The sequence below is a fragment of the Egretta garzetta genome, unplaced genomic scaffold, assembly GCF_000687185.1.
Source record: "Egretta garzetta isolate BGI_Z169 unplaced genomic scaffold, ASM68718v1 scaffold107, whole genome shotgun sequence".
NCBI classification, from domain to species: domain Eukaryota; kingdom Metazoa; phylum Chordata; class Aves; order Pelecaniformes; family Ardeidae; genus Egretta; species Egretta garzetta.
In genome coordinates this window covers 3,022,404-3,044,655 of record NW_009260399.1, presented here as the reverse complement: position 1 = coordinate 3,044,655, position 22,252 = coordinate 3,022,404, and the positions used below count along the sequence as shown (strand labels likewise).

The 22,252-nt window shown below is 45.5% G+C and overlaps 1 protein-coding gene across 1 annotated transcript in view; it reads left to right on the top strand.

Annotated features, from left to right (window-relative positions):
• The first annotated feature begins 813 nt into the window (after nt 1–813).
• The window catches only part of CPZ (carboxypeptidase Z), a 35,809-nt gene continuing 14,370 nt past the window's right edge, over nt 814–22,252 (top strand). Inside the window, exons 1-6 of the mRNA XM_009643210.2 lie at nt 814–901; nt 12,196–12,219; nt 13,636–14,010; nt 14,782–14,994; nt 17,128–17,324; nt 18,260–18,421. Coding sequence (XP_009641505.1) covers nt 814–901; nt 12,196–12,219; nt 13,636–14,010; nt 14,782–14,994; nt 17,128–17,324; nt 18,260–18,421 — 1,059 coding nt within the window. The remainder of the gene's footprint in view (nt 902–12,195; nt 12,220–13,635; nt 14,011–14,781; nt 14,995–17,127; nt 17,325–18,259; nt 18,422–22,252) is intronic.

Below are 22,252 nucleotides of genomic sequence, written 5' to 3'. Positions count from 1 at the left end.
ACAATTTAAGATAAACTTAATATAGATTTACCATCCAGTTGAAGTCTGTATTGCTGTTCTGGTATCTTATCTACATTTTTGTGAAGTTTGGGGTTTTTTTTAAGAATAGACAGAAAAGGCTGGTATGCCCCTAAGTTTGCTTCTGTAAACTGGATCTTATCTTAAGTAAACGCCCAGGGGGAGCATGCAGAGGGAGATCCTGGTGCCTATTTTGTGGGTTCCCATTCTCGCTGTGCTGGAGGGGATGCAGCTTAGAGTCCCTTTGCTGTCGTGTTTTAAACTTGCCGTGGAGCGGGTTGTGAAATACCATTCTTTGGGAGGAAAGTTGCTTTCGATTGTTTGCTTTTCTCCGTCTCTTTCCCCCTCCTCTCTCCAAGCAGTCACTCTTGGCTTCGGCAAGACATGCTTTAACAAAGCTCCTGTGTCCCTTAAGAAAACTGCTGCACGCAGAGCAAGGCATGGGACCCGTGGCTGAGGAGCAGGCAGGCGCATCCCTGCGGGGGACCCCCCTGTGCCCAAACTGTTTATGAAATTGTAAACCAGGCTGAAAGAGGGAGACGGTCGGGAGGCAGAGGGGAGGGGGAGCTCATTCCTCCTCCCTCTCTGTCTCAAAGCCTTTTGCTTTCCAAACTCAAATGCTAGCTGAAATCTGACGCCTGGGCTGCATATGCTGTGAGACGTGGGCATGCCCTTGCAGTGCTCTGATTTCCTCCGCAGCTTGGAGAGCCAGAGCCTCGCTGAGGCTCCCAGCAGAGCTGCTCCACCAGGCAGCGAGTGCCACATCACTGCGCTGCCGGCACAAGGGGCTCCAGCATGGTCCTGAGGCTCCTGCTCCTCCTCGGTGGGCTGCTTAGGGCCACCGAGCCGGCGCCCCGCTGTGAAACCGGCCAGGAGACCCTAGGTAAGGCTAACTGCCCCAAAAGTCCCCCTTCTTCTCTCTTTCCTTCTCCTTGGCAATGAGCAGAGTAAAGGGCTCCAGCTTTGAGGCAAGGGAGGCAGGAGCTGGAGGTCTCCCCTAGAGACGAGGGGATCAGCTCTTTGGAAAGCTGTGGATTGCCAGTGATGAAACTGGGGTTGTGCTTGGGAAGTGTGGATGGGAAGGCGGGGGTGGTGTGGCCAGAAAAACAAGTCTGGGATGTAAGGGAATGTAGTGTTTCCCATCACTGTCTTTTTAAGGCCACGCGTAGATGCATCTTTCTGTAAACTTAGAGTTCCCGGTCGGTGGGATCCCCCTCGCTGTCATGGGGAATGCAGAGGATTTGCCCCATCTCTGGCCTTGCCTTCTAGGAATGTGGTAGTCAGGCTGCAAGAAGATGAACTTTCGACCTTCTGTGTGCTTTTCTGCTTAAGAAAAAAAATCTCCTCCTTACATTCAGCTTTAGGTGACTTATTTCAAGTCCAAAGTATGAGAAGATTTATTAGGATCTGACAGCTGTAGGGTGTGTTTTAGCTTGCTATAAGCAATATGGAATTTGTATGAGCTGATTGGCTGGAAAAGCAGATTTACCCATTAGAATAGAGATTAGATAGGAACATGCTGCTAAATGAATTGAAAGCTTTTGGTTTGGTAACCAGTTGACTAATACAAAAAATTAACAGTATCTTTTAAAAATATGTGGTATTTTTAATCAAGTGGACTCAATTCAGATTTCATTTATGTGGGGACAGTGGAGAGATGAATTCCAGTGTAGTGACAAGGTCTATTCCAGGAAAACTATTTTCAGAGGGTTCAAACTCAAAATGATTCACAAAAAAAAATTTATTTTATGGGAATACAGGAAGGGATAAGTTAACCTGAAACTGACCTTCATTTTACCCAAGGAAGTTCAGCTATATTTCTGTGCTTAAATATAAGCTGTAGACTGTCACTGGCAGTGAACTGCTACACAGCACAGTCCATGTGCCATCTACTGCGTATAATTTGAGAGTGCTGTTCCCACGAACATCAAAGTGAGGTCTACCGCAGCCTGAAGGGGTTTTATTTTTGGATAAAGCTGCACAAAGAGAAGTGTTGTAGACTATTTACAGCCAATTACAGGAAGAGGCCATGTGGTTTGTAAGCATGCCCTTTCCCTGTGAGGAATGATTCTGCTCCAATTCCAGCTGATCAAAGTTTTGCCATGGGGTATTCATCCTGGCAACCACACATGCAGGGATCATCGAGGGGTAACTCTGCTGTGGCAGAATGTTTTGTGTGTTGGCAACTGTGCTTTCTTTAGGGGAAGGCTTGAGGAAAGGCACACAATGGAAGTACACCTTGCATTTGGTGGGATTGGACTGCTGAATACGGCCCTCTGGGGATGGCTAGGGGTGGGCAAAGTGAGCTGCCACGTCACTCCATGGTGTGCAATGTGAGGAAGGGGCACACTTCACACTGGAGGGATGTTGGACCAGGGAATAAATTAGCCTGGACACTGAGAGACCTGCCAGATTTCTCAAGGGTCTTCCTTTTCTAAAGGGGAGATAAGGTTGAGTCAGGCCATGTGAAAAGAAGGGGCACTGTGGTGCTGCACACAAACACAGCTTGCGGGGGTCTCCTCTCAACATCCAGGGCAGCAGGTTATATCTTCAGCTGTAGCAGTGGGAGTTTCTCCCCTGTTCTGGGATCCCCTGTGCAGATCTCTGTGGATCTTGGTGGCCAGACCTGTGGTGCCCTGCAGGAGAAGACCAGCCTGGAGCTGCTTGTGCAGGAGAGAAGGGCTGCGGGAACCAGTGCCACTGCCTGACTCCCAGCAAGGCTGGAGGTGGTTTCTGCAGGCTGCCTGGCCTTCTCAGTGATATTTGCTCTGCTGTGACTCATTTTTCTTTAAATAAGAACCTAAAATGAAACAGGGCTAATAATACCAAGATCCTTACAAAATGCTTTGTGCTTTTCTGTTTGGTAAAATAAGGAGAAGTTTACTGTCAACCAGCCCCACAGAATGGCACAGGCATCACACATGCTGTGGGGAGCTTTCTGAGCAGCAACTGGGGACCATGGCATGGAGAGAGGGGGCAGGTCCCTTCTCCCTGGCTGTGCCCTGTATCCCTGGGGAGCCAGTAAGTCACTGTCTCCCGCAGTGATAAGCTGCTTTTGCCCCATTTCAAGGCAGCACGTCCAGACCCTGATGAGTGTCGCTGGACTGTTAGCCTCTAGTTTGGGTGAGAAAAGCACAGCTTAGCATGTTTCCCCTGAAAGGTGGCCAGCCTTTGGTGGAGGGAGCCAATAGCACAGGTTCATGTTTTTATCGGAGTGGTGCATGTCTCTGCTGCTGACTGATGTATTCCAGTGGTAATTAGTTAAAGGCAGCACTTTACCATCACTGACAACAAAAATAAAAAACAAAGTAGAAGCAGGCTGATGTCGCGTGCCTTGAAATAGTAAAAGCAGGCAGCTTTCCTTGCAACTGGGGCCAGCTCTGCCACGGAGATGCTGCCGCGGACCAGGCTAAGGCTGGAAAGTGGCAGTGGTACAACCTTTCCGTGCAGGCGGCTCCCGGGGAGGCACCGGGGCTGGGCTCAGCTGAAACGCGAAAGGGATGCCCCGAGCCTCCGCCCGCCCCGCTGCCGGTCCGAGCATCGGGACGGTGTGCTCCCCTCGGATGCCACCGCTGGGGACCGGGGCTCTTTGATCGGAAGCCCCGGTAGCCTGGGCTGGCAGGCTGCCGCCTGTGGGGCTCCTCCTCTCCCGGTCACCGTGGTGTTCCTCATCATCCCAGCTCACTCCGCTCCTGAGCCAGGTGTTGCCCCTGGGGGTCTCAGAGTTTAACTGCTGGAGATGGGAGGGAGTGGGGAGGTATGAGGAAGAGAGCTGGGGAGGGAAAAACCACCAGGTGGGAGGCAGGGGACATGTACCGTGTTTCTTCTGGAGCCCAGAACAGATTTTGTGGCACTGGCTCCTCTGGAAGACTATGGCGTTGAGTAAGACTGACTTTCTTCTGGAAAGTCAGGCTGACAGAAAAAGTGGCTTCACATACAGACACTATACTTTTCCCCTCTCCTCCTCTGCCATTCCTATCTCCACAGTGTGCCATGTTTTTTGCTAAGTGAAAGGGAAAAAGGGAAAAGCCATTTCCTCTCCCAAGCTTCACGCTGGCCCCAGCTTCATGGGACCTGAGCATATTAGTTCACCTGCTGTGGACAATTCTAATGCTTGTTTCTTGGTGAAAGCCGTGTCTATGTGCACACAAATGGGCAGAGCCTCTCCAGCTCCTGTGGCTCTCGTGCCTGTGGTGGCACTGAGTGACCTGGCCATGGGCTGGGGTCTGCTCCTCTGCCTCAGGGCCAGTGGTACCAGATGGACTCCTCATCCCCCCCACTATGGCTGGCAGGGGCAGGATCGGGCTTGGAGCGATGGAGCATGGCTGCAGCACTGCGCCCTCGCGTGTGGGGAAAGCCCCAGCTGTAGGAATCTTGCCTGCTGCACCCAAGGTGGATATGTCCAAGTCTTGTCAAAACAAAAAAATGCAGAACTAGCATCTACCTTTTGCACACTCGCAGGATGAGAAATTCCAGCTCTCATACACCCGGTTGTCATCACAGAGTCATGTGAGCTGCTCTGGATTCGGGCCACTGACTCTCGTATTTCTACACAACTATTATTTTAGCAACACTGGTCTTCAGCTACATTTAACATGGAAAATGGGATCAGAAACAGCCACTTATGTGGGGAAAGTAAGTTTATATTGAAAATATAATACACAGGTATATCCTTTTAGAGCTGAAATAGCTTATGCATGATTTTAATCTGAAGGCAAAGTTTTATTCAGAATACTCGTTCATTCTTAAAGTATGGGCGTGTAAATACATAGAAGTCAAAACTTGAACAAAACCCCACTGCCCTAAGGCTTTTAGCAAGACTTAGTAACACAAATGGTTGATCCCTGCTAACATTTGTAGACGCTGCCTTTCACTTCACACAGTCAATTAGTGGCTGTTTGGGGGTGCTAGCTGGCTGAGAGCTACCGTGCTCCCCTTTGGGCTGCACATGCCACGTAAGAGCCATCCCCTCCTCAAGCCTGGACCAAATGTTGGATAAATGCCACAGGTGCTGTTGTTTGAGGGGGGGCTGAGCATGGAGGTGCCACGCAGAAGCCTGGTGGCTTCTCTACCTCTACCAGAGGCTGGTAGGCCACATCCTGGTCTCTTTGCTAGATTTTATGACCCAGGGCTTTTATGACTGCTGAATCTTGTTTGGACAGAGTCACCCAAAATAACTGTTTTCACCCTTTTCCAGTCACCCAGACAAAAATTTGATCCTTTTGATGATAGTTGTAGAGATTTCCTGACCTACTCACAGTCTGTTGTTTTAATGCCAGCATTTCCCAGATCTGAGCTGCTTTCTCCTTCCTTTGTTGGCCAGACACAGAGATGGTCTCTGTGTGTCTCCAGATCATCCTGGTGCCCAGCGAATGCATGTCCAGCAGCAGCCCAGCCCCACTTGCAGCCCAGCAAGTGTTTGGCCAATTTGGCAACTCCTGGGCCATTTTTCTGTCATCATCACTGTTGTTTCCTTGTGGGTTTTTTCCCTAGCTGGTATTTTTTCCCCTCACAACTTGAAAAACATCTCAGATGAGACCAAAACAGGGCACTTAAGAGTTTTTTTGGTTTGGGATTATGCTTCTGTTCAGGATTTTCAGCTGGGAGGACTTCCTGGAGCAGCACTTACTGGCCTAAGACACAGCTGGGGTGGCACCAGGGATCCTGTTACTAGTGGCACTGAGGCGGGTGGCAGGGACAGACAGGCAGACAGCAATACTCTTCCTCACTTCTCTTAGGCTCCTAAAACTGCAGCCCTGTTTGAGTTGCATCTGGACAATTAGAAACAAGGGAGAGTTGCTGGCTGCCACTGAGGTTGTCTTTGAGCCATTGCCAAGTGGCAGGTCCCTGTGTGCATCTGCACAGGTGTTGACCTGCAGTCTGCAAGGTTGCGTGAACTCCCATCACCCATGGGAAAGCTTCAGCATCTTCTCGCAAGGCAGAGATCTTGCCCCAGGCAAGTCCTGTGAGAGAAGCAGTCCTGGAGGAGCCAAGTGCAGTGTCATTGCTGTAGGAACACCTTCTGTAATTCAATCAAAACAGGTGGTTAACTGAATGCCAGGCAGCAGGTGGGTTAGCAAGAAGGGTGATTAATAGCAAATACTGGCTTGCGTCTTCCTGCTGTGATCTTGCTCTGCAAAGTGAAGGCAGATCAGGCATTAATCTCTTTCAGGTGCTTTCAGACTTCTTCATGTGAGGGAGCAGGGCTAAACTAGGGCTTGCCTCACTGCCTGCAAGTCGGGCTCCTGCATACTGCTTCCATCCCTTTGCAAACACATCACTCCCCTGGCGCAGCCTCAGCAATTGCTGGACTGGAAGATTAGTAACAGGAATTCAGTCCTCTACTCACAAAAGCTTTGATGTATCCAGAAAGAGGAGTTAACCACGTGGGCTGCTTTTTGCAATCTCTCCTCCAGTTTTCCTGGAATTCCTTCTCTGTAGCTGGCGATCTTTCCACTTCTGCCCCTGCATGTATGCCTTAGATATGTAGCTGCCTTCTCTCCCAGGCTTTCTGCTTGACCGTTTTCCCCCTAGCCAAGCTACTCAATTGCCTCATTCCTCTGCCACTCATCCCCTTACTTCTCCACTCCTCCTGCACCCTCCTTCTGGCAAATCTGATCCATTATAGTATCCTATAATATTACAGTATTCTATAATGGATCTTGTCCTGCTCTTGTCCTCCTGCTGTAGCCGGGAGGTGGCTCCAGTGGCAGGCTGTGCTTTGCCGTTTGCAGGTGCTGTTGCAATGTTTTGCAAAATGGTACAGCCCAGCAGTGTTTGCATATTACTGTTGATATAAGTTTTGTCTCTTTAGTGTTACAAGGGAGATTATCGTTGCAAAGAAACTGCCTCGATGAACTGTGTAGAACCGCAAGGAGAGCAATACTAAAATGATCAGAAACTGAAATGCTTTGTTTGGAAAAACAGAGGTTTTGACTGTAAGACTAAAATGAATACATATGTCTTCCAGTTGAAAACAGTATTGTAAGAAACCCAGAAAGCTGGTGGGGGGTGTGCTGCTCTTACAAGATAAATTATCTAATCTTGTTTAATCTGTCAGTCACAACAATGCAATTGTGTAAGCCTCGCTGAATGATTTAGATATTTTGATTTTAAGACTGGCCCTTGGGCTCGTTCTATATCCTCAAGCGCACAAGTCTCCTGTTGGCTTTGCTCTCAAACAGGCAACCTGCCAAGCCATGGTGCTGGAAGTAGCTGTTGAGCTCCATTGTCTGGGTTAGGGTTAATCACAGCAGCTTGCTTCTTTCACTGCTGAATCATCAAGGGGAAAAAATGTAAGCTTGGCAGTAAAATATGTATGTGCTGTATTGTAGTTTTTCAAGCTTGCCTTTGCAAATTAAAACCAGAAGCGTATATTATAGAGAGGGCTCAGAAAGCTTGAAATGGCTTTTCTCCTCTTCAATAAGTTATTTTATCCATAATCTTAAATAGAAGCTGTGCTACTGAAAGGACTTTCGTAGCTCTGGTGGAATAGTTAGAGTACAAAAATAAACATAAAAAATTAAAAAGGCTGTTCTGGGTCAGGAAGAAAAAGGTGTCTCTGTACCAACCTGTCCCCGGATGGGACTACGAGAGGAGGCGGCACCATCTTCCTCTGAGCCCAGGGAAGCCTCTGCTCAGAAAATGGAAGAGGTTTAGGCTCTTTCAGGCACAAAAGAAGCAGCAATTGAAGCCTGCCAAGTTAATCTGGAGGCCTGAGAAAATCTGTACATAGAATAGAATCACAGAATATCATTGCCTGTCATTCCTCTTCCGAAAAAAAAGGGAGTGGCTGAACTCTTCTAGCTGGTGTTGCTGGAGCTTGGACAAAACGAGCTATAATGGGTGGGGACAGGGATTTGCTGGGCATTTCTGTGTGCAGAGACCCAGGCCCATGGGCGCAGGGCTCCAGGAGCAAAGTGTGCAGCTGCAGCCCGGGAGCTGGCCTGGGAGAGTTTCCTGCTGCCGGCTCTCCAGGCGGGCGGGCTCTGGCCCAGTTACGTGCATCCACACTTATTTATATAAGTACACACACTGGAGAGTTATCTTTGGCCCTTGCAGAGCTGCACTCTCCAAAACATATGCAAGCATTGGCGTTAGAAAACATAGGAAAAGTCCAAACACCACATCAGCACACATACACATTTAAGACTTGCTGTAAAGCAAGGCCTAGTATAAACCAGACCCTTTCTCTGCTGTTTTTATGTATATTAACTCCTGATAACCTGAAAGCTCAAGCTATTTCAGTCCCGGGTGTTTACATGATGGAGCCATGGCCAATGTATGGCTCACATGGCAGCTTGCAGGGGGCTGTGGTGGGGAGAGGTGCTACAGTTGGGGCAGAGCTGGCCTCTGAGATGGCAGAAGAAGCTGCATAGATGTCTCTGGCAGAAAGAGACAGGGAGAAAACACGATGGTATGCTGTGAAATTGTGAGGTTTGGATCTAAGTTTAGGCTTAGATCTAGGTTTAGGACCCAGGAGGAAGGAGTCAGTTTTGTTCCTAGTCAATGAGTTTTGGTAGCTCTGAGCTTGTGAGGGACATCCTGGGCCAAAAGTAATGGAAAAGCTTTATCCTTTGTTGCAGAATCACCCCTGCTTATCACATACTGCAATGAGCAACTTCAGTTGCCATGGGAAAGGTTTATATGGCTTTGGGTTCCTCCTCTAAAAAATAATTCTATCCTCTTCAGTCAGCATCTTTGTTAATGAGTAACAGCCATGTTGCTTAATAGATTGCCTCTCCCCCTATAAGTATGGTAAAAATAACAAAGCATAGAAACCAGGTAGCTCACAGTCTGAAACCAGAGCTGTCTTTACCTCTCCTGCGCTAACACGTACTCCTGCTCACAAAATGATCCAGTCCTCCCGTGAACCCAGCTACAGCACATGATCTAGCAAAGATTCACATCTCTCTCCCATTGCTTTCCGACACCTCTCCTTCTGGCCAGCTGGGCAGGAGAGGCATCTGCTAAAGGCAGTAAGTCTGCTGCTGCGCGGAGAGCCAGAGCAGGGGGAAGCAGCAGCACCATGCCCAGACCCTGCCTGCTGCATTTTCCCTCTGGTTTCCTCTGCTTGTTCCAGCGTGTTGCCAGAATACCTTTTTGCTCCAGCTGAATAAGCAGAATACTGAGACACCATTGAGAATTAGTTTGTGCCACGTATCAAACTGACTGACGGCTATAGCACTCCTGCACAGTAATAGCAGTCTGGAAGGTTGTGTGTGCCTCAGTTTTGTTATGTGACCAGTGCGTGTCAGAGGGAGAAACAAAAAGATCACTGGTAGCTTGGCCACAGAGCCAGCAAAGGGGAAATGCTTCTTGCCTTCGAGGAAATGTAAGCAGTTGCGGAAAGACCATTCATGCTCCCCAGATGAACCCATGAAGAACACACGACCCTCTAGTCTGAAATAACAGCTACAATACAGTCGGTTAATGTTGAGGATAAAAAAAGCATCAAATATTTTTTAGCCACCCTTCAAAGTAATGAAGGAGGTTCATTGCCAATGACCCCAGTGGTAGCCAGAGATAGTGTCACTACTCGTTGGGACATGGCTGAACTCAAGCCAGTCCCATCCACCCCAAGCTCTCCCCTCTGTATGGAACATTTGGCTGGCTCCAGACTGGCGTCCAGGGCCTCACAAGTTGTTGTGGGTGTGATGGTGGTGGGATATCAGACTCTCCGGATTCAGGGAGGAAGCGACATCCTATTTTATCAGCAGGATTAATTGCTGGAGCTCTTGCTAACAAGCAGTCACTCCTTTCTCTTTCCCAGTTAGCGCTGTACAAAATGCTATTCCTTGATTATCCCCCGATGTAAAACTACACGCAGTACCTGGCTGAGATGAAGCTTTTTCAGAAATGTCTTGACCTTAATAACTAACTCACTGAGGGGGTTGTGCCTAACTAAGGGAGATGCTGAAATCCTGTAACGGAAGGCACTGTTGATGAACCGGCTATTGTTTATTGCTATTACCATAATGTACCAAGTCAGGAAAGGAGTTTGCATGGATATAATTTTTTCCAGCTTGCTGCTTCCCAGGATTTTCTGGTGTTGGAGATGGGCTGTTTCTGTTAGTTCTGATCCCTTATTTATTTTATGAGATAATGTGGATCAATGACAATTCATAATATAGAACCAGACTCATTTCCAATTAAATGTCTCCCTCCAAGATAAAATTCCAAGGTTAATTTTGTTCTCGTTATAATGATTTTATTTTGGCTAAAGAATGATCAACTCATTAGCAAGACATATGCAGATGATTACATTTAAACAAATATGCTGGGAGTAGAATTTTAAACTTCCCTTAGTAGAAAAAAAGGAAAAAGTAACAAATTTGGTCTTACGAGGACAAAAGCTCAATTCACTGAGCAAGAAGCTAGATGCCTGGCCCCCCAGCGAGAGTTAGAAGAAATAGCAACATAGCTAGATCCCCAATCCACCACGAGGAAAGCAGACCCGTTGGCGTTTAAAAACCTTGCACGTCGTGGCTTAGCTCCTGTGAGGCACTGGTGAAAACAGCTCTGATACCTTGGTAGCAATATTTTTCTTTAGTTGCCAGTATCAGAGAAGGGCAAAACAGCATTACCAGGTACAGGACCAAAAGCGGCCTCTCCTGGGTCATCAAACCACATTCCTTCAAAATCAAGAGAGCTTCGTTTATTTGACCTAGTAAATGGTAAGCTAAGGGGATCGGCTTGCTCTCTGCAAACACACAATGAAGGCATGTACCGGGGAGCGCAGAGAGCTATTTAAGCTAAAGGACAATGCTGGCACAACAACACATGGATATAAACTGGCCACGGATACTTTTACGCAGGAAATTAAAAGGCAATTTCTAGACATTAGAGGACAGAGCTTTTGGAAAAGCTTTCCCATGAGAGTAGTTGGGGAGGGAAATGATTAGTTTTAAGATGTTATTAAAAGGATTATAAAATGCAGTTGTTAAAGATAGGATGAAGCAGGATGGGGAAGAAACGTGTCCCCTCATATACACCAAAGGCTTAGTTGCTTTACAAGAAGGGTATGCACAGCAGTATGTGGCACCAGTAGATTTGTTAGGGGAAGATCCACAAGGCATCTTGGTATGTACAGAAGGACTCACATGGACTTTTAGGCTAGACCAGATTACTAAAGACCTACATTTTCATTAGTAAAATTTCCTAGGCACCTGAATGACAGTTTTTAAGCATGCCTAGAAGTATCGTTGTCAGGGCTGGGCAGCTCAACATCTTTTTCAAACATAGGCCTGATTTCTTACACAACCACACTTCAGATCTATTGTCCAGCCCTCCCTTCTTAAAGTGGTCCAGAGACTGGCTGGTCAGCGTGGTTGCCTGGCCATGCCCTGCACCTGATCCCTGCAATCTGTCCTGTCTTCTTATTAAACTCTATTCCCAACTCTTTACCTGGATGAGGGTCTCTTTTTGAGTGGGGGGGTGGTGGGGGTGGTGGTGTATGGGGCTCCAGTGACTGGTGTGAGACCACAGGTCAGAGCAGTGCAGCAGCTGGAGGGACCAGAGTGCGTGCGCCTTGTGTGTCTATGTCAGTGTGTGCAATTGCTAGCAAACACCAGGCTGGACTAGCAGTGGACAGGGCAAAAGATTTGGGAGCTGGCTATTTCAGTGGCTGTGATCCTGGGCTGGATACTGAAGAGACAGCAGGGTCTCAGAGTTGTCTATTGGAAGAATCAACCTGGCTTGGAGGTCCAAGCCAGCTATTGGGAAGACCACAGTGTCTGGGGCTTGGCTACCAGTGAGACCCTAGGTCTGGGCCAGCTACCAGAGAGACCAGCATGTGTGTCAGTGCCTGAGGCAAATGGCAGATCAGTGGATACAGGGGCAAGCTACTGGGTAAAGTGAGCCTAGCTACTGGGGTTCCAGTGTGTCTAAGCTGAGCTACTGGAGGGATCCACCTGTAGTTCTCTTCCATCAGTGGGCTTTCACCCTGATTAGCCAGCAAGGGGAACGGGATGATGCTTTTGGTGCTGTACCATGTTTTCTCTTTGTGTATATATGTAATGTGTGCCTGTTGGGAATACGTGCTTGGCCCTGGTATGGCTGGGCCTGAGGGCACAGAGCTGCAGCAGCCTCCATGGGGCTGCCAGATCAGACAATTCCTAACATGAGGGAGGTACCACAGATACCTGCCCCATAATGCTTTTTTCTTCCTCTTTGCAGGTCAATGCCAAACTGTACAGAAAGGTATGCTGTGACTTTGTTCGCTGTCCTTGAAGAATCTCGAAACCTTAAGTATTTCTTCATTATTTCCTGACAAGTTTTCTAATGTTGGTGCTATAGTAGGCCTTGTTCCTAGAGAGATGGTCTCGTTGACACAGGTAGGATTTTGCTGCTGTGACAGTGGTATTTGTTACCAGCCAGAGACATTAGCGAGAGAAGGAGGTTCACACGTAGGCCCATTATTGTAATGGCCAGTCATTTTATGAAGAGACATCTCTCTATTACTCCTTTTCACCTCTGAGTGGATTGAAGGTATTAACAGCATTTATCCTTCCGAAGACCTCTTAACCTGATTTCTTAAAATGTATTGCGTTTATGAGAATATACGTGTAAGCACATTTATGGGCCTGCTTATGTCATTTTATGAAGAGACATCTCTCTATTACTCCCTTTTCACCTCTGAGTGGATTGAAGGTATTACCAGCATTTATCCTTCCAAAGACCTCTTAACCTGATTTCTTAAAATGTATTACGATTATGAGAATATACGTGTAAGAACATTTATGGGCCTGCTTAGCTGTGAGTCAAGTCCCAGAATAACTTTTGATCTCTTTGGGAAATTTCAGTCAAACTTCACAAAAGGGCTGTGTTTTCAGAGATATTAAAGACTTACTTAAAAATTTTGGGGGGCCAAGCAAAGAAGAGAGTTATCTTACTGATACTTTCCCCACTAAGCAAAAAAATCTATGTGATCCCATACCTCATCAGTGAATCCATACTACAAGGAAAGGACAGGGGAGAGAGTGATATCAAAAATACACTTTATTCAGGAATCTGAGGTTTTCCCATGTTAGACACGAGCAAATTCACACCTCAAAAGGGGATTTTCTCTCTCATGGATTCTGTAGTGTTTAATAAGATCAAACTGTATTCTTAGTTTAAATCAGATAAGATTTAATTGAGTATGAGACAGCCTTTCCTTTGGAAACCAGGCTTTATTAATTTTGGTGGTTTCCAAACTATTTGTTAAAAGAACTTCCATATGGGCCTGGTACTCCAGTGTTTTCTGGCCAGGGATTTGTCCTTTCATCACTGTTCAGGTGTTGAATTCACAAAATAAATCTTATTTAGGGATAGTGCTTATCAATCAGATAACCCCTGATGCCCCATCAAATTGTCAGATACCATTTGAATTCTGAACGACATCTACTTGCATCAAACTGTTCACCATCAATCTCCAGACCAAGCATACTTTCCATCATCTTGCTAAAGTGGGTTTAGAAATCAGATTCATTTGAGAGTATTGCAAACTGCCTCCAGTCTATCTGTGAACAAAAAGAAAATAAGTTCATTGGACGAGTTATTTGTTATGTTGCCTTTGAACTATTCAGAGTGTCAGCGAAGCAAGTTATTTTTCATATGTTCATCTCCTTTTCATAGCAAAATGCGTGGACATTGCCTTAAGTTCTTGTACTGATGTTGCCTATACTCAAACGATGTATCCTAATTTTCTGGATCAGAAGTCTCGAGAGGTGATTGAGTACAGCTCTGAGTACATCCTCATCAGCGTGCTGCACAACTTGCTCCAGGGAGAATGCAACCCGGACCTGAGGCTCCTGGGCTGCTCAGTGCTGGCCCCGCAGTGCGAAAAGGACAAAATTATAAAGCCCTGCAGGCATGTCTGTGAAAACCTGAAAAAAAATTGCCTCCCTGCTTTTGATGCAATAGACATGGCTTGGCCCTACTTCTTAGACTGCGACCGCTTTTTCGCTGGGGAAGAAGAAGGATGTTTTGACCCGCTGGCAAAGCTGCGAGGTAAGGAAGGAAGCTCTGCCGACACACCTTGCTCGTCTGGGTGGGAAGGGTCTCATCTTACTCAGCTTGACATGTCTATGGAACAAAACCTCTCCGCTTGTCATCTCAGGTTGTCGTCTTTAGAGACAGGCATGATTCATTTTGCTCCACCTATTTTAAACACTTAATTAAACTGTGCTCAAGAAGCATCTGTTTCTCTTCCTCACATACAAAGAACATCAAGACAGGCAGCTCAGAGCTAGATGTTTGGACTGCCAATGTGCCTCTAGTTAAGCCCTGCCCTGTGTGATAGCTGCCTGTATATTTGAAATATTTTATTTAAAACCTGAAACTTTAATGCACTCATAAATTCATGACTGCTTGACAAGCTTTACAGCTCATTAAAATAATCTCGTTAGTGATTGTCACAGATTTTTGTTTGGATGAAGAAGATCCAGATAGCTGAAGACAGCTGAATCTCATAAAAAACGAATTTGATCCACCAGATTCAAAGTGGAAAATCTGTACATTTTGTGACTAAAAACTGCTAAGCATGCCAAAGGCCAAATTATAACTGGAGGTTGCACAAAATATTTGTCAGCGTGCGTATGCATTAGTATGGTTTTGCAAACAAAACATGCCACAATAAACAGTGTAGGATGTACTACATAGATTTAAGGTTCTGATTGCAGCTGTATTTTCTATAATTCTATTACTGAAAAAGACATTTGGTGGAAAAGTACAGGCTTTCATGCAATCCTCTGAGCATTATGTCACAATCTTTCTTTGCAGGAGAAGTAGATATTGAGGAAGATTTGCCTTCAGACTTGCCAGCAACTTTTATTCGGTTCAAACACCATTCATATTCCCAAATGGTGAGCATGTTGAAGAAGACTGCTTCTAAATGCTCCCATATTGCAACAACTTACAGCATAGGACGCAGTTTTGAAGGGAAGGATCTTTTTGTGATCGAGTTTTCAACCAAGCCTGGGCACCATGAACTGCGTGAGTTATATCAGTGTTGATCAGGTTGCTTGAGGGAACTCCAGAGTATGTGGGTGAAAACAGCTCCTTTTAACGGGATAATGCTTCAACTGTAAAAAGCATTGATCCAGGAACACTTCTCTTCCTTTGTGTTCCTGAATTACAGTGATAGCTGATGATTCACTGTAGCAATTACAGTCCGGTTGCAATTTCCTAACTTTATGACCTTAGTTTATGACCATGGCTGACATTCCTTATTCCTAGATGTATCACCATGTGCTTGGTTGCAGTGATACAGCTATTATTTATTTGGGGCCAGTGTACAAAGAAGTTTGGATAGTTTTCTGTTACCAACCTGCATAGTTTTCTGTTCCTGACCTGCCCTCTCCATCATCTACCACTTCCTCAGTCTCCTTTTATTTATCCCTGTACCGTCAAACCCTACATGCTTCCAACAAGTAACGCCCATGCCCTAGTCAAAACATAGTCCTTCACATCCTAAAATATGTACAACGTGTAAAAAAGCCTCAGGTACAGAAGGGCATTGACATCCAAAAAGGGCGGTGCAGCACAGAAAACAATCCTCCTGAACAGAGATTAAGGTCAGTGCAGTACCTGTTAGTGCAACAAGTGAACCAGGAATTTGTGTTATCATAGTGCCTGAACACCTTCAGGATACCTATCTTCACAACTTCTCTGCAAAAAGGAACAGTGCTGTTGTCTGTTTTGTAGATTTATCAATGAGAGAGCAGGGGCCAGATTTTTGAATGTTCTAAATTCTTCAAAATGCAGCTAATTTTCCTGGGGAGTATTAGGTATTATTTTCCCACTAGCAGCTCCCAGCTCAGGTATAGCGCCTGACTAAAGCTGATGGACTGCTGTGGCCATTGCTGCATGCCAAGAGCCTCAGGTTGCTTCTCACCAGACAAGCTCCAGCATCAAAGCAGCCTCAGCAGTGCAGTACAATCAAACTACATCTGACTCGATACTTTATTGAGATTATCATTTCAGGTCAAGCTACTGTGTCCTCTGTGTGCTATGCTGCAGTGGAGGCAGCGAAGACTGGCGTTAGCTTTGTTTACTCTCAGCCACGCTGCCTTGTATGGTGCAGAGGTATTTTGAGGTGCCTTTCAACTTGATCAAGATCCCAGTAGACCTCTTTAACAGAGGAAAGACCTACATTACTGTTTCCTGGCCTATCCTCCTTCCTCTCTTGTGTAAAGAAAAGAAGCTGCAGGTGTCTTTTTAAGCTGATACTCCATTTGCCAGGAAAACACAAAGCCTACAAATCAGGCTTTTAAATTAAAACCGTGATATGGCATGAAAAAAGATGGTAGTTAAACACATTACCTAGTATTTTCTTCTAAATCTGTTGCTTCATGCTGCTCAGGACAGCATAAAAGAGGGCGGAAATAGCTCTAGAGCTGGAGATTTTGCCAGTCTGAGCAAGCTGGCACAGTAGCTCCATGCCAGCCCTCCTCCAGTGTCTGGGCTGGCCAGGATCAAAGAGGAAGATGAAGGGATAGACAGGAAAGGGTGTCTCCAAAGTGCATCTATTTTCTACTTTCCATTAGTCTCTAAGGAAGGATGGAAATGTAGAGAAGAACTGCAGGGAATTGTGAAGTTATATGTTTCTAATAGTCCAAGGCTATTATTCCAAGGCTGTTTAGCCTAAAAGTCACTTTTTATGCACAACCTAATTTCTTTTCCAAATACACTGTTAATATATTACACATCTGCAGGTCATTTCTAGGATCTGTGACAATATAAGGCATTGAAGCTGCCCAAGTAAGTGAGAGTGCCAGGGGTGTATTTTGTTCCTTCCCAGCCACAGCTTGACTTTTTTCTTTGCAGCATTCTTTGCTCACAATTAACGACGAGCCCAGCAAAAGCTTAGAGCAATGATTGCCTCTTGTAGTTTGGGATCCTGAAAGTATGGACTTACTTTGTTTCATGCTATTTACATTGTTACTGAACTGATTTGTAATGGAGGAAAATTCACCTGGAACTGTTATGCTATTTACAGGAACATATGCATTAAATTAGTGTAAATAAAACTTTCTGACTCGTCAGTAAGCTATTTGGGTTACTCTGCTTTTGGAAGCCACCCAGGTATAATCAGATTAAAGCATCTCATTACTTCATATTTCACAGTCAAGCCAGAATTTAAGTACATTGGCAATATGCATGGAAATGAAGTTGTGGGCAAAGAACTGCTAATATACCTCGCACAGTACCTCTGTTCGGAGTATCTTCTTGGGAATCCTCGCATCCAGACCTTGATTAATAACACCAGAATTCATCTCCTACCTTCACTCAACCCTGATGGGTATGAACTGGCTGCAGAAGAGGTAAAAGATTTTTTAGAATGAAATGTTCAGTGCTTCATGTTTCTAAAATTCTCCATGGGAAAGGACAAGCTGGGAGGGGAGTGTCACATAGGGGAGGGAGTAATAATCAGCAGCAGCCAGGATCCCAGCCTGGTTTGGTGGTGGGTTGCTTTCCAAAGGCAATATGAACAGAGCTGAGAGGAAATCAGAGCCGTGTCTGTCGTTTTTGCTGCCTGCACATGATGATGTGAGAATGACTGTGTTACTTTTTCACACATTTAGCACTCTCCGCTCTCAGTTCTAGAACAAAATGCCCACTGAATCACGGTGATGACTGTTAAATTATTTTATAAAGAAATGTAGTTTCATACTGTGGAATAGTCCTCTTGTAGAAGAGCAGGTATAATAAAATGTGAATATTTGCTGTACTATCACGCTTTAATAATGGCTGGCAGTTTTCAGAGATCAGCTGGTGTCTGAAGGACACCTGGGAAAGCAAAACTTCTATTATAAGTTATCTGACATTCTCCTTTTCACCTCACTTTTATCACCAGCACCATTAGCATGAAAATAGGACCTTTTTCTGCATTGCTGGGGTAGTGAGCTCTGTCTGCTGTATGAGCCTGGCATTCTTGCATTCTCGTCTTGGAGCATCAGCTGTATTTTCTTTTCTTCCTCTAATCCCCTCTGCATGCTGCTCTGTGCTGAGTAAGAAACTGCTGTGTTCCTCTCGTGAGTCACATCATGGTGAGTGAAATGCTTCCTGCGCGCTAGTTAGTGCCTTAGAGTTCATGGGGATGAAAAATGATTAATAAGTGTCGGGTTTGAACAGTAAGGACATTTTTCAGTTCTTTTAAAACTTCACCGTGATTAAAATGGCATTTTAAATGATTTCCATAAAGTGATATTTTGGGACAGGAATTTACTCTGAGGTTGGCTTCTGTGTTACACATTAGGGAGCTGGTTACAATGGATGGGTCATTGGACGACAGACAGCTCAGAACTTGGACCTAAACAGAAATTTCCCTGATTTGACGTCTGAGGCTTACAGAAGAGCTGGGATCCGTGGGGCTCGTCTTGACCACATCCCCATTCCGCAATCCTACTGGTGGGGTAAGGTATGAATTACAGATTTTATAAATTGCACATTCTACAGAGCAACTCAGGAATTAAGAACTGAGATTGCTTGGTGTGAAGTTATTCTCTGCTAATCAGACTTTGTAAGTAGGAATAAACTGGACAGGTTCAGAATTGGCGTGAAAAGTCACAGTGTAGATCTGGCCAAAGAGGCAGATGTCACATATCATTGGGAAAATTTGTGGATAATTTGGATTTTGCTATTTTAGATTAAGAATAATGACTGTTAGGAGGGGGTCACGAGTGTGTAATGACTCATCATTAGTGATTTAAACTGTGGTAGCATGTTAAAGACTTTATGGACTTGGCTCTCATTGCACTAAGCTCTGCACAAGTCTGATGCAACAGCAGTTTCTGCCTTGGAAAACATAAAGGCTTCATGTGAAGTTGTGTGGCATCCACTTTCCACAAAAAGGATAGTTATAAATGACCATAGCCAGAAGAAGCAATGGAAACATCCTGTCGGGCTGCAGTGGTGCTGGAAGGGAAAGCTGCTCTGCCTCCAGACCCGGGGAGCAGGATGGAGGCAGCGCTGCAGGGCCTCGTGCTCATCATCACCAAGCTTCATGTTATTTCTTCTGCTTTTCAATTAATTTTATTCTAATTCAACCTTCATTGCTAGCACAAAGCCTCAGATAGGTGGGTAACAGGGTTGTTACAGCAGCTGGTGTATCAGCAGAAGGTTTGAGAGACCATACTTGAGTTTTGTACTCTGCTGCAGGTGAACTCATATGAGGCCAGGTCTAAATCCCGAAGGCATCTCTGATGCTGCCCCAGTGTTTTGGTACCCCATTTCACTGTAGTGAAATCTGGATAAAAGCATCTCACTTTCTCAGGATAATATGCATATATGAAGATGCAAGGCTGTGGAAAGCTCAGTAACATGTATTGTATTAGACCACTGATTTTCGACATAAGTAAGCTCATGTTACTAGATTTCTACATTAGTATAAGGTCACTGGCTTAATAGTTTCCACCTTTTGTCTGAATAGTAAGAGGTAACAGTGAGCTGGTAAATGCAAGTAGAGTGCAGAGCTCAGATGGGAAAGAAGGGTTGAGGTCATGTGGAGCAGAGCCTGAGGTCAAATGAAAACAGCTGAAAAAGAAGGGGATCTTAGGAGAAAAGTCTAGAGAGATAATAGTTTATGCATAGCAGTTTTCATGACTGTACATCTAAGAACCATGTGTAGCTATCAAACTGAAAGTCTTCTTCCACAAATGAATGGTGTATGAATGAATATGAAGAATCTCAGGAGCAGGGTTAGTCCCAGCCTTGCAGATACCTGGCGTGAAACCGCGTTGTTTGCAGAGGGGACCTGAGCACGGTGGGTGTGAGCTCTGGGCTGGCTGCACAACCCAGTCTTACCTGGTCTCCCAGTGGGTTTGCTTTCCCACGTAGGACTGAGCCTTGGAGCCTTCCCTGTTCTCTTTTTAGGAAACCCTCTTCCTCATCCTCTAAAGCTGGGACTTCAGCTGGGGATGTCTTTGTTTCACAGCAATTCTCTGAAAATGGCTCACTTTAGTTTAGTACCTGTCATCCTGCTCCCATAGGGCAAAACAAGATTATTCAATTATTCAGGAGCCTGCCAGCTTTTGTAACATAGAGTAATGAATTTTACCCAGAAGAACATGTTAAATCAAAAATATGTAATAAATTACAAACATACATATATGTTTCTAGCTTACTGGGAGCACTGTGCTATTTCAGACCCTCTTGCAGAGCCCATCTCTCTTGGTCACAGCTTCTCATTGGGTTCCTGATTTGAGAGCAAGTGTTGCCTTGCTCTCAACCTTGTCGAGGTTGGCCATTCCATGCAATTGCAGGCCTGTTACCTGCCAGGCTTTTTGGACCACCTCAATGTATGTGCTTTCCTGGGGGAGATGCTTACAAGGAGATGTTCCCTGTCTTAAGATCATGAACTCACAGCCGCTTACATTAGTTCTTGCCAAGGCCATATAGCTCAGCCACCAAGCACTGCCACCACCCTGTGCACAAAGATATGGTCAATGAGTCAAATTGTGTCTGCAACTTCTCACTCACCAGACAGAGTCCTTTCTTAACATGGACCTTTGCAGAATCAGTAGTGAGGGTGCCAGTCTCTTGGGAGCACTTTAATGGGCTGTGTTGTCCCCTGAGCTATGTGCATATAGGCTACAGGAGCACCTGGCACGCCAAAAATGTCATTGAAAATGCCTTTGGTTTTCTGTGGAGGTATCCAGGAAAGCTGCTTTTGCCCTTTTGGACTGGGTGTAGTGGCTGCACAGCAGACACTGAGGTATGAAGGAAAGGATGGAGATCTCCCTCTAGCCGCGTGCTCACTCTCTCTCTGCATCCAGAGGTGCAGGGTTGAAGGCCCAAGCACCACTGAGGAAGGACAAACATGGCTTTGACCCCTCTTTGTGCCGGTGCCCGGTGCAAACTATGAGCTTGTCTCACACTGCGCAGCCCAGAGTCCCTGTAACTTGCTGGATTTTTTGGCTCTAACCTCCCCACTCCCTCTTCCGAGTTGTGCTTCTGCCTTGCTTCTTCTGGTGGCCTTTGGGATGGTCAGTGACAGGCACCCATCTGCAGAAGTAATTTTTACAACCATGTATTCAGCTTTCTTAGACACTGTAACGTCATAGCAGTTTCTAGAGGGCTGGATGTTTTTGAAGAAGAAATTTAAATAAGGTGATGGTCCAATGATTCATTCCTCACAGCACCGAGTCTCAGGGAACCTCTAGTTATTCTCCTGACCCCAAAGTGGGTCCTGACCTAAACAACACCCGAAGCATCTCCAAATCTATGTGCTTTGCAGAACAAATGAGGGAACCAATTTGCTTGTGACCTGGATGGCACCACAAAATCTCCTTGACAACTGCAGTTTCACGTGGTTCAGAAACCTGGCAGTAAGCGGTCTCACAGCCTTGAGCCCCTCTCCTCCGCCGGTGGTATCGCAGGGCAGCCAAATCAGCTCGCCCATAACGAGCTTCAATTTTGTCAGTCAGATGAACCCGCGGCTCTTACAGGAGCCGGCTTTGTGCATGCAAAAGCATTAGATTGGATGTTTCAACACCAGCCTCTCAGCTTTCATTTACTTAATAGTGTTTATTACCTGCCTTATTAAAGTAATTATCTGAGTATTGCAGGGCATTGTATAAAGATCAGAAAATGGAAAGCGAGCTCCCAGCCAACCCCGTTAAACTCAGGAGAGCTCCTGCCTCCCCGTAACCCTTGCTGTACAGCCTGTTTTGTTCCCTGCTATTATGCATCATGGTAATAAGTGGTCTGAGGGCTCAGACTGAGAGACTTCAGGCTTCATCTGAAATAAAGTCAGTTAAATTGGCTTGATTCAAACAGAATTTGGAAGTTTGTGCCAGTGGAGGCTGGCATAGTCTTTGGGAAAATTAGTCTGGTTGCTTCTAAAAGGGAAAAAAGAAATCTTTGAAGCCATGGAGACAGTGGCTAATTGCAGTATAACTGACAGAAATTAGATTCAGGTTTTAAAAGGGTAGTGGCCATTCCCTGTACTTACGCAGAAATAATTTAACTATTTTCTAATTGTGCCCCAAATTGTTCTTGTGAGATGGATACTCTAAAGCTGATCTTCTCTGACTAAAAAGCAAGAGCCCTGGTAAAAAAAAAAAAAAAAAAATCAAAAACCCCATTTAAGAATTTGCTTCAAGGTAATATCATAAATGTTACCACATTTTAGGGAATATTTATTATGCCTGAAAACTCGCTCTGACTCCACACACTCACTGATCTGATTCTGCCTGCTACTCATCATGAATCAGACACGCAACCATCGATAGCGTTAACAAACAAGCAA